Source organism: Arachis ipaensis, chromosome B3 (assembly GCF_059453495.1).
Source record: "Arachis ipaensis isolate K30076 ecotype BB chromosome B3, ASM5945349v1, whole genome shotgun sequence".
NCBI lineage: Eukaryota > Viridiplantae > Streptophyta > Magnoliopsida > Fabales > Fabaceae > Arachis > Arachis ipaensis.
Genome location: NC_142438.1, coordinates 138,599,010 through 138,611,346, shown reverse-complemented (window position 1 = coordinate 138,611,346; position 12,337 = coordinate 138,599,010). Strand labels below are relative to the sequence as shown.

General features: G+C 35.8%; 1 protein-coding gene across 1 annotated transcript; it reads left to right on the top strand.

Annotated features, from left to right (window-relative positions):
* Window positions 1-5,907: 5,907 nt before the first annotated feature.
* On the top strand, window positions 5,908-10,416 carry LOC107631937 (pyruvate dehydrogenase E1 component subunit alpha, mitochondrial). Its single transcript, XM_016335532.3, has 8 exons — window positions 5,908-7,022; window positions 7,124-7,203; window positions 8,023-8,100; window positions 8,745-8,840; window positions 8,959-9,030; window positions 9,577-9,630; window positions 9,763-9,828; window positions 10,004-10,416. The coding sequence occupies exons 1-8, from the start codon at window positions 6,332-6,334 to the stop codon at window positions 10,046-10,048; spliced, it is 1,182 nt and encodes a 393-aa protein (XP_016191018.1). The 5' UTR covers window positions 5,908-6,331; the 3' UTR covers window positions 10,049-10,416.
* Window positions 10,417-12,337: the final 1,921 nt, after the last annotated feature.

Genomic DNA, 12,337 nt, shown 5'->3' with positions numbered 1-12,337 from the left:
GAATAGAAGTTGTTGATAAATGACAAATATTTACAGCATTTGTTCAATTTACAAATATTTACGCAGTTTCTATATCAGCAGAATTTATCTGACAAAACGGACTCAATAATACAGAGGATGGCTTCGACAGCCTTATAGCATTACTCTCTCTAATTGCCTGATCTCTCTCTTTATTCATCTCACTGAATAGTATCCGCGAAGCATACTCCACTCTATAGTGGTCCACCTCCTCCTACAATTAAAAAGTATATTATGTTTAAACAGCAATATTAATTCAGTAAAGTAATACAGAGTTATATAGTTCTAAAGACAGTTACCTGTGGCCAATTATCCCATTCATACTTCCCCTTTTTAATGTTTTCCGGCTCAATGAACTCCATCCACTTCATAACGTAGATAGCGCAGTCATAGCTGAAAACGAAGAAAATAAATTACAAATCTCATTTACGAAAGTTTAATGTTCAGAGTCACAAATTTATACCTTGATTTTTGGCCTGATATTTTAACATATGATGATTTAATTTCCTTCTCCTTCTCGCCTTTCCTCAGAGGTTCCCCGCCGGCATATGTTATCAATCTTGAAAATACATATCCCTTAAATACCAAAACAAATCAGTAATACACCCGAATGAATGCACAAGATACACCCAACTGAATGGACAATATACACCCAACACAACTAACGAAATAGACCTAAATATTAAAGTAAAGAAGACAGAGGCAACTTACAGTGAATTTATTAACTTTCTTTCTCTCTCCGCCGGGAGCTTTTTTGTGTAGCGGGTCAAGTATATGACATGTCCGCTTCGTTGTATCTATCAGCCATAACCACCAATGCCCCGAGTAGTAAACAGGTGCAAAAATCTGAAGGATTGCCACATTTCAACAGTGTGTTATTTTATTTGGCATATAAGTAAAGAAGCGTACTAACAAATTTAGCAAATGAAACTTACATATGGATGCGAAGTTAATTTTTTTGCATCTATGAAAGGAATAAAACTCGGGTAGTCTTCCACCCTGAATTCCTTATTCGTTTTCGGTGATATGAATTCCCCGTTTGGGTGATCCGAAAGTACCATGTTCTGCAAGAATTGCGAAACAAGAAATAAAATACACCCAAGTGAATACTTTAAATACACCCAAATGACTACACAACTTACATCCAATTGAACGTAAAAAATACACCCAAATCAATACAGAAAATACACCCGAAGATCGTAGAAGTAACACTTACCACAATATCGGGAGGGAGACAGTATATTTGTTCTTGAAACCTCTTTTCATTTTTCTGGTTGAGGATGAGGCAGATGGCAGATACAATCTAGAAATTTATGCTGAAATCAATTTTACATGAATAAACATTGCAGTTGACTTCGGTGTAAAAACATTAATGTTATTCTAATATTACCCCAGATTCTATATCACTTTTTGCCTGGAGGGATGCAAGGTGCATTCTAATCAAAATGTATTCATCTTGGGCAATTAGAGTGCACATCTGCTCATACTCGTTAGTATTGCCATCTGCGTCTTCCTTCAGTCGCGTCCCCCAGATGTAGCACTTTTGTTTCATATCATCCGTAGTCTGATTTATTCCCCCAGGAGTTTCAAACTTCGCAGAACTTTCCCCCCCAGTCTCCCTTTGAATTTGTGGACTTTTGTTTTTACCCTTCGCCGCACTGCTTGCTATTTTTTGGACCAAATCGTCTAATTGTTCTATCAAATTTGCAGCTTCTGGAGATTTTTCCCTTTCTGTCTCCTGCGTTGACGCTCCCTCCTGGCTTGAATCAGTCAATCCAAGGCTGAATGATGGCACCCCTGGATCTGTTTTAGGAACATAGGATGCTGTCCATGCCATCATCAACAGGGCAGCAGCGTCTTCTGCGACTGGATGACTGCGTCATCATGTATAAGAATAAGAATATACGGATGATAAGCAAAGATTGATTTTAGTCTGATGAACTTACATTTCAGGAGTGCTGCACAGTTCCAAAAAATTAATCATGGCGTAAAAAAAACTAATCAAGAACAATATACACCCAAACTGTTAGCAAATATACACCCAAACTCTAAACAAATATACACCCAATGCTATTTCTTACGTTTCTGTAGTCCCTTCAATCTGTAGCATAGGGGTTGGTTCAAAATCTGTCTCAATGGTTGTTTGGGATGTCGGCACAAAAACCTGAATCGGGACTCTAAACAAGAAGAAAAAAGAAGGGTTAACAACGCCTTTGAAGATAATAAGGTTATAAGGTTGAAATATTCTTGGAAAACTCACATTGCAAGCGCATCCAACGGTGTCTGTTCCCTCACAACCATCATATTCGAATCAGCGGGACTCAACCTAAAATACACCCAAAGAAAGTCAAAAAATACACCCGAACAATTCAAAAAGATGACAGGCTTTGTTTTTTGAGAACTTACATACTTGCAGTTTTTGCTTTTTTTTCCTGCCTTTTTTTTCTTGAATAAAATAATAAAGGGCTTTTTTTCTAAAAAAAATATATATAGAATTAGAAGTAGAAGTTAATAGAAGAACAAAAGTAACGGTTATTTGAAAGAGAAATTACATGCTCTCTGACGGCTGGTTTACACTACTCTGTTCTGTGCGTCCTTGAGAGGAAGGATCATCACTTCCCAAGTTCACAGCCCGTATTCTAAAACAGATTTCATGTAATTCAGACAAAATAAGATACAGGTATAAAATACACTCAAATAAATGCACAAGATACAACCAACCGAATGGACAATATACACCCAACACAATAAACGAAATATCCCAACTTAATAAACAACATACACCCAACTTGATCAACACAATACACCCAAATGGTTCCATAAAATACACCCAAATCATGATAACAAGATTTTATTAAATAAAGCTTCTTACGTTTCAGAGGACACATAGCGACCTTCTGTCGATCGCAGGTCAGCTTGGTTCTCCCTGCGAAACAAGAAACAATTATTAGCAAACAAAACACACCAAAATCTGAAATAGACACCCCACCAAGACATACCCCTCTGCAGCAGATTTATCAACGTTTTCCCTTAGCCATTCTTCTAGTTCGTCACTTAATATTTCATATCTCTCACTACATTCATAAAAGAAGATGTTAACAAAAATAATTACGATGATAGACGGTAATATAGCTTACGAGGTACTGTACCCATCAAAGTATTGATCTTCTTCAGGAGGTGAATCCTCCGCAACAACTTTTTTCTTTTTTGGTTGTGTTCTGGGTGGAAAAAAAGAGTACCAATCAGAAATAAAAAATTAATTTTATCACAGAATATTATCCAAAGAAGTGCTTACTTTTTTGGTGATATTTTTGTCTTTTTCTTTTTCTTTTCCTTCTCCACCGGTGATGATTCTTCGCTCCTATAAGTTAATAAGAGACACTTCAGTTAATACACGAAATCTTTATAATGAAGCCAAAAGAAAGGAGTAATAATTTCAGGACATTACTCATCACTTGATTCAGATTCAGATTCAGAATCAGAATCTGACTCCTCTTGACTCTTCTTTCTTTTTCTGGAGTCCATTCTGGAAGGCAAACAATCATTATTTAGAACATACTAAAAAATACACCCAAATGAATGCACAAGATACACCCAACTGAATATACAATATACACCCAACGTAGCCAACGAAACACACCCAGCTTAGTAAACTACATATACCCAACGTGATCAACAAAATACACCCAACTCGAAAAAGAAATTACACCCAAGTATGGTACTTACTTTTTCTCCTTTTTGCTGCGGTGTTTTCTTCCTGAATCCTCTGAGTCTTCTTGAGTCTCAGACTCAGAGGTAGAAGTGTCACTGTCAGTAGTTGTTTCTGTCTCCGAAGACGAGGTTGAACTCGCCTTCCTTTTTTTTGTTTTTTTTATTTCTTGTTTTTTTTTTTCTTTTTTTTTTTTCATTTTTTCTATTGCTCTTGTCTCCGCCATCTTCACAATCTCCTGAAACATTAGATATTTTAGCTAGCAGCATTCAGGTAAATAAAATACAACCAACATATTATGTTTACTTACCAAAATTTTCTCTCTTTCTGCAGTCATTCTTTCCACCAACTGCTCCTTAGTCCAGTTGGCAATCCAGGACTTTGGTGGTCTTTCAGCCCTCTTCTTGCCTTTGTTTTTTGAAAGATGAAAGTAAATTATCATCAGGGCGAAGAGGCAGCCATCAATTGCCTTCTTTTTCTCCTTGTAGTCTGTGATGCCCTTGACCATGAAGGTCAAAACATGCCCCCCAGTTTCTCTCCGATATGTCGTCCATCTTAAAAATTGGAGCCAAGTGCACAGGCGATATTTTGTTTATCGTCGTTGGCAAAAGGAACGCCATCTGTATATAGAGGATGAATATCCTCTTGAACATCAAGCGTTCCTCTTCGTTGCCAACGCCGATTTCCATCATCTCATCGGTAAGACTTTTGAGGGTCTTACCCTGGAATCTTCTAAAAATTATTTTGTCATCATTAGAAAGTTTCTTATACTCAACTTTCTCAGGAAATAGATCTCCTACAAAAAGGAAAACAACAAAGTATCCAAGTCGGTTCAAATACACCCAATCATCAACTTAAATACACCCAAGCATCAACTTAATATACACCTATAATTTTAAGTTAGTTACCTGTTGCATTGATGCCAAGCGCATCACCTATTATTTTTGGTGTTATTTTGAAAGAACCATATCCTGTTTTCAGTCTGTTCTCCCCAAGTTTGAAGTTGTATGCCAGCTCCCTTAACAGTTGGTGATCCACCCTTAGTGGTGGGATGTGCATCAACCCACCGAATCCGAGATCCCTCACAATCGCCTTCTTCTCCTCACTCATGTTTCTGAATTTATCACTTAGGAGATGTGTGGCACACTTAAGGTCTTTTGTTTGGTTTCTTGCTGTCATTCTCTCTGAAACGAAAAATACACCCAAAGATATCAGTAAGATACTCCCATATATATGAGTCAGATACACCCATTAATAACAGCAAGATACACCCATTAATAACAGTAAGATACACCCATTGATAACAGTGAGATACACCCATAGATATGATTCAGATACATCTATATATATATATATCAGTCAGATATCACTCAAACATGCTTCAATATCAAGCAACATTACAATGTCAAGCAGTATACACCCCCCAATCTACGGAATATACCCCCAAAAATCAGTTACCAGAAGATCTAGAACAACAAGAATAACAGGAGAACTTAGAACAACAACGTAGAAGAACAGTGTAACAAAGAAGCAAGAATAACAGTAAACCCTAGAACAACGACGTAGAAGAAAAGTAAAACCTAGTTCGTAATGAACTTACCTTGAGTATTGTTGCTTTGTTTTCTCTTCAGATTCTTGATGGAGAGTTTGATGGTGTTTTGATGGAGGTTTCGAAGGTTAGCGACGACTTGTATATTTTGAACTTCGATTTTCGCTCGAAAATGGATGCGTTGCCTTATTTTTGAATCGGTTTGAGAAGTGGAAGAAGTGGAAGAAGTGGAAGAGTCTACCATTACTCGTAGGATACGTAACCGTTTGAGTGTTGAGCGCGTGAAGTTAACACTCCATGTAATCTCTCTTCATGCGCGTGAGTTGTATTTGGGCTGGGCCAACTTGTAAACTTGTAAGTTTGTACGTGTAGCAGGCCCATTATCGAATATGATTATTCTTACTTGTATTTATAAAAAATCATTTGTAGTTTAATTTATCAAACAACTAAATACTTTTAAAAACTAGCTTTCATAAATTATTTATAAAAAAATACTAACTTTACTCCAAGTTAAACCCAAAAGTCCAAAACTAAAACTGAGGACACAAATTCAAACTTCGAAGTTCGAACAGACTTGTCATGTGTTGAGATTTCGAGTCTCTTACCATTTTACCGGTGAAAAAGGTACGCTAATGCGAATGTGTTTAAAGTTTAAACTTTAAAGGCGGCGGCGAAAGGAGAAAGGAGAGAGAACAGAGAAGGGATCCCTTTAATTGGTCAAAAAAAATAAATATATTATTCTTCTTTACGACCAATATCAAAGTAAAAAAAAAAAAGAAAAGGAAAAATTAGAATTCGCTAAAACACCATTGGCCCATTCCACATTCCACATTCACTCTTCCATTCGTGTAGCTTGCACTCCCTCCACTCTTTCACGGTTTCACCTAACATTAACAAAACCACGCAGCTGCAGCACCAACCACTTCTCTTCCTTCATTCTCATTCTTCCTAACACCAACACAAACAGAATCAACAACACAGAACGAAAAAAATATATATTATATTTCTTTTATTTTTATAATCTTGAATATTATTCATTTTCTTAACAGATCCAAATGGCTCTCTCGCGTTCCGGATCCAATCTCCTGAAACCGATCTCACCTTTCTTCTCCTGCGCCCCATCGATTCTCAGCCGTTCGATCTCTTCCTCCAATGATTCCATCACCGTGGAGACCTCAATCCCCTTCACCGCTCACAACTGCGAACCTCCGTCGCGCTCCGTCACCACCTCCGCCGCCGAGCTCCGCTCTTTCTTCCGCGACATGGCCCTCATGCGCCGAATGGAGATCGCCGCCGACAGCCTCTACAAGGCTAAGCTCATCCGCGGCTTCTGCCACCTTTACGACGGTCAGGAGGCTGTCGCCGTCGGAATGGAGGCCGCCATCACCAGGAAGGATTGCATCATCACCGCGTACCGCGACCACTGCACCTTCCTCAGCCGCGGTGGAAACCTAGTCGAGGTTTTCGCCGAGCTCATGGGACGCCGCGCCGGAATGTCCAACGGCAAGGGCGGATCCATGCACTTTTACCGCAAGGAAGGCGGATTCTACGGCGGCCACGGCATCGTCGGAGCTCAGGTTCCGCTCGGTTGCGGATTGGCGTTCGCACAGAAGTACTCGAAGGATGAGAATGTGACTTTTGCTATGTATGGTGATGGTGCTGCTAATCAGGGACAGTTGTTTGAGGCTCTTAACATTGCTGCGCTTTGGGATTTGCCTGCAATTTTGGTCTGCGAGAATAATCATTGTGAGTTTTGTATTGCTTATGCCGTTACGTTTCGAAAATTAGAATATCAAGAATATAATTAGGACTTGGTTTCTGTTTTTGTTTCCTGCGTGATGTGACAGATGGAATGGGAACTGCTGAGTGGAGAGCTGCAAAGAGTCCTGCTTATTACAAGCGTGGGGATTATGTTCCCGGATTGAAGGTGAGATTAAGAACTCCTGATTAATGTTACTGCAGTGTTGTCTATCTTAGAATTTTGTTACTTATTATGCATTTGAAATTATTGCTATGTGCCTGTGTAATGTGTGGTTTACATTTTGTTCACCATGAAAAGATAATCGTGTATGTTGTTATTTCTACTAGAAGTATTTTCGTCATCTCTCCAAAGGTAAAACAGACAAGCTCTTTCATTGTGATGATGTATGCAACATTAGCATACTTGGAAAGGATTGTTGTGGAACCAGATCCTGTTTTGATTACGAAGGAAGGAAAGTTAGATAAATGCTTTACGTACTAGTACCTTTGTGTAACTTGTGGTTGGATGAACACAGTCAGAAAGTTTACAGAAGGTTTTCCCCCCTTCTTGTGTTATCTGCTCTGAAAGGATTTAGCCTATTCAGGCAAAGTGTTTCCGAAACCCTAATGATGTACTACGTCGTAGGTTTTGCTTGTATGCTTTTCGCTTAATTGAGTTTGCCATGGATGTGTAAGTTACAGTCTTTGATCGTATAGGCAGAAAGATTAAGTTTTATAAATCAGTGATACTCTTTTATGGTCCACTGCTGCTTTTATTGAATTTCATTTCAAAATAAGAATCTTGAACGAGATTGTGAGGGACCGACACTAACATGGTATACTAGAAGATTTTGTTATTCTTGTGTGGATGCGTGTCTTTGGAGTATGCTTTTGCCTTGATGTCTAAGTATGTAGAACAATGGTTGCTATGTATGATGCTCCTTTTTGGCTGGACATATACATTGTTGTTTTCCTTTACAGTGTTTCTGAAATAAACTTTATACAGGTAGATGGCATGGATGCTTTTGCTGTGAAACAAGCATGCAAATTCGCAAAGGAGCATGCTTTAAAGAATGGACCAATTGTGAGTAATTTACATGCTATTATTTATGCGCCATTTAGTATTTAACAATTGATGCTATATTTATATATAAGTTTCTAGGTCATGTTAGGAATAGGATGGATCAACTGTGATAATCCAGTTATCGTCAGATTAGTTCACGGCCACAAGAATGTTCTCTAGATATTCATTCATGTGCAAATACTTGATAGAGAATGTCAGAGCTGATGGGACCGTGGAATCAGCCAACAAAACTTGATTACTCATCAAACTAGATTAGGCCCTTAGAATTATGTAGATATTATAACATCCTTTATATCTATGGGCAACTGGAAAGAGATCATGATTTGCTATTGTCTAGTATCTGACTTAACCATAAACTGAGCATATCTTTTGCTGAGTGACTTCGATCTTTGTCTATTTTTTAAAATGTACTTTGTGAAGGAAATTGCCTACTAGATAAAGGCTGTCCGAGTCCGATAGCATGACTTTTGTTTTTTCTCTAACCTATCGCACAGTTACATTGGTTGCCTAAGAAAGGATTTATTTATTTTATCTAAATAGATAAATCTTAAAACTGACTGGACTATATTTAGTTTGGCTAGACTTGTCAAAGTTTATTCTCCATAAGATTTTGGTTGATTTCTCTATTTGGTTATTCTATCCAGATTCTTGAAATGGACACATACAGGTATCATGGTCACTCCATGTCTGACCCTGGTAGCACATACCGTACACGTGATGAGATTAGTGGTGTTAGACAGGTATGCCAGTCACTAGCGTCAAATATCCTAACAAATCTCATCAATACAGTGTATCCTAAACAAAATAATTAATATTGACGAGTTTGTTAATTTTTTTTCCTTGCTAATTTGATTACAGGAGCGTGATCCAATTGAGAGAATAAGAAAGTTGTTGCTGTCTCATGAGATTTCTACTGAGACAGAGCTAAAGGTGAGTGAATGAACATTTGATTCATGCCTTCATGGTTGATCATATAATTGTGAAATTTAGATTTAAGTTTGTCTGGGACCAATTTTTTCTTGGTGTTTCATTTCGTCTCTTCTTTAATAGTTAAAATACTCTCAAGTTCTGAATGGATATTATGCGCATCTAGATATGAAAAACTCAATGTCTTAGTTTATATGACTCGGGTTGTCCTTCTCGTGAGTTATCTATTTTGTCTTGCTTATAATACTTATTTAGTGTCGTCGTCTTTGACTTCTGACCTCATAAGTTACTATGTGCATTACTGGAATTCTATTATGTAGTTATCGTTCGACTGAAAAGACTACCAATCATTATTTTTTTCAATGCATTGCATGAAAGTCACCTATTTTGACTATGGCAAAGACTTTGTACTGTATATATATAAGTTCCACACTTTTTCTGTCCATGGATTCTATCAATCTTGCTTATTCCTCTATTGTTTAGATATATATTATTTTGTTGAAACATCAGAATTTATTGATGACGATATTATATGTTTTCTTCTTTCAGGACATCGAGAAGGAGGTCAGAAAAGAAGTTGACAACGCCATTTCAAAAGCAAAGGTTAAAATCATAGCTTAATTATTGATTCTTCTCATAATATTTTTGGTATCGCATGTATTGCATCTCCTGTTGCGGCTGTCTGTAATATGGTTTAAAATCTTAGAATTTCTTGTGTTCATTTATGATTTCCAGGAGAGTGAGATGCCAGATCCATCTGAACTATTTACTAATGTGTACGTTAAAGGTTTTGGTGTTGAGGTAATGACGATTTCATCTAGTCCTGACTCCTTGTTCTAGTTATTAAAAATTTAAAATACATGAAAAAGAGATTCAGATCCTGTTATATTCATGCAATTAATACTCACCACCAATGTTACTTGGTACATGGTGTGCTTGACTCAAATCTTATGGTTGGCAATATTCTGAACTGCAGGCATATGGTGCTGATAGGAAAGAACTTAGAGCTACTCTGCCCTAAAGAATCTTTGTTTCAATATTTTGTTTCCTTGGTTCCGTGCTGATCAAAATTGCAGCGAATAAAAAAAAATCTACCGCAGAGGATTGTTTCTCTGCCTATTGGTTTAGTTTTTCCTAATTGTATATGAAATTGATTCTTGGGTAGCAATGACGGCGGAAATCAATTCATTTTGTCTTATAATTTTGGAGGAGCTGATACCTACCCTTATAATGCATGCATGCAACTAGGTGCCCTGCAAATTTTGGGAGTTCATTGTTCACAACTTACATGAATCTTACATCCACAATTGGTGGCAAGATTTCGCCATTACTTTTTTCCCGTTTTACTAGATTGTTTTGCAATTGAAACCATTTTTTGGGTTTTGAGAATTGTTTGTTTCGATAATTTTCAAACATCATTCATGCTTGTGGTTTCCGTTATGAACTATTGACGCATATGCCTTTAGGGGGAATGTTAGGTGATGGTATTTTTAGCCGAAAAAAATGGGAGAAAAATGAGTTGTTGATTAGTAAGGAGAAATATTGGTCATCTAGAATCATTCAAGAGGATATGTTTGTAATGAAAATCAAAATAGGACATTAGCGTAATTTTGATGTTGAAATGATTTATTAGTGTGTTTTAGCTTAGAATTTACGTATTTTTTGCTTATGCTTCGGTGCTTCCTTACTTTCAATTGAGGAAAAAAATAAAAACAGAAATCAACTGTATAGCTTGGTTAGAAATATATTTTTCCTTTTATTAGATGATTAAACTTTATTCAGTTGTAGTTGGTAAGCATTGTGTGATGTTGCGTGGGGTAGGAGGTTTTCTGGTTTAAATTGATTGATTTGATTTGATAAATTTTGACAAAATAAAATTATAATATATTAAAATCAAATGAATAAAATATAAAAACTTATCTTATTTGTTTATTAAATATTATATAAATAAAAGTCATACAGATTAGATATAAATTAGGGATGGCAAAACAGGTCAAGCCCGTCAGGCCGATCCGCTAAACCCGCTAAAAAAGGCGGGTCGGACTAGGATTTGGAGCCCGCCAAATTAAAAAAATCTGTCAAACTCGCACCGCCAAATTGGCGGGTTTTGGCGGGGCGGGGCGGGCCGGTCCGCCGGGCCGAAAATTTTTATTTTTCTTTTTTTTTTATTAAATAAAAGAGGGATTACTATTATAAAATTAATAATTATAAAATTTTTAAACACTTTTTTTTCATTTTTTTTATTCTTCTTTTAGTTATTAACTTTATTTATTTTATTTTATAATTTCGTATATATGCTCAAATTATGTGACTTATTTTTTAAAATAAAGATGATTTTATTGACAAATATTATTTTGAACAATTTTATTAAAATTAAAAAAAAATTATATTATAATTTGACTATTTTTTATTTGTATTTAATTTTTTAATTATTATTTTTTGGTTAATTTTAATAAATTTTATTTTTCAAAAAAAAAAAGAAGCGGGTTAGCCCGCCAATCCGCCATAAAGCAGGGCGGGCTAGCATTTTGAACCTATTTTAGTTGGCGGGGCGGGTTGGGGCGGCCGGCCCGCTTTGCCACCCCTAATATAAATTAGGTAAGTGTTAGATGAGCGTAATATTTAAAATGTGTTCGATATAGACACGACAACTCAATAAAATATTCATATCTCATAGAAATTAGATAATAAAAAAACCAATAGTAAATAAGAAAAAAAAGTTAAGAATAAATATCCAATCCAATCTTGTGCTTTCTTTCAAAAGACTACTCGAATTTTAACAAATTATATCGTACTTTATAATACCAAAGTTGTTCAAAGAAGGTGAATTTGCATGGATTGATCAAGTGAAGCCAAATTAAAATTCGGGAGGAGCAGCTGAGGAGCAGCTGTTGACATTCTATATTTTATTATTTTATAAATACTATTTAGTAGTCCTTTTCAGCTTTGATCTACACATGATTGATGCCTTTAGAGGTGTTACCGTCATGAGGTTAGTTTGGGTAAACAATTTAATTAAGTTATTTTTAAAAAATAGTTTAAATAATAAATAATTATATTAAAAATAATTTATAAATAAATTATTTTATATTTAAATTTTTAGTTTTAAAAATATTTATTTTATAAAAATATGATAAAAAGTAATAGTATTATAAGAGAAGTTATTTTTTTTAATTTTTCTATAAATTCTTAAATAGCTCTTAAAAAATTACAATTTAATTTTAAAAATTGCACTAAACATTAATACTACTATTTTTTATAAATAAAAAATTTAAAAAAATTACTTTTAAATTTTTTCAAACAAACATGC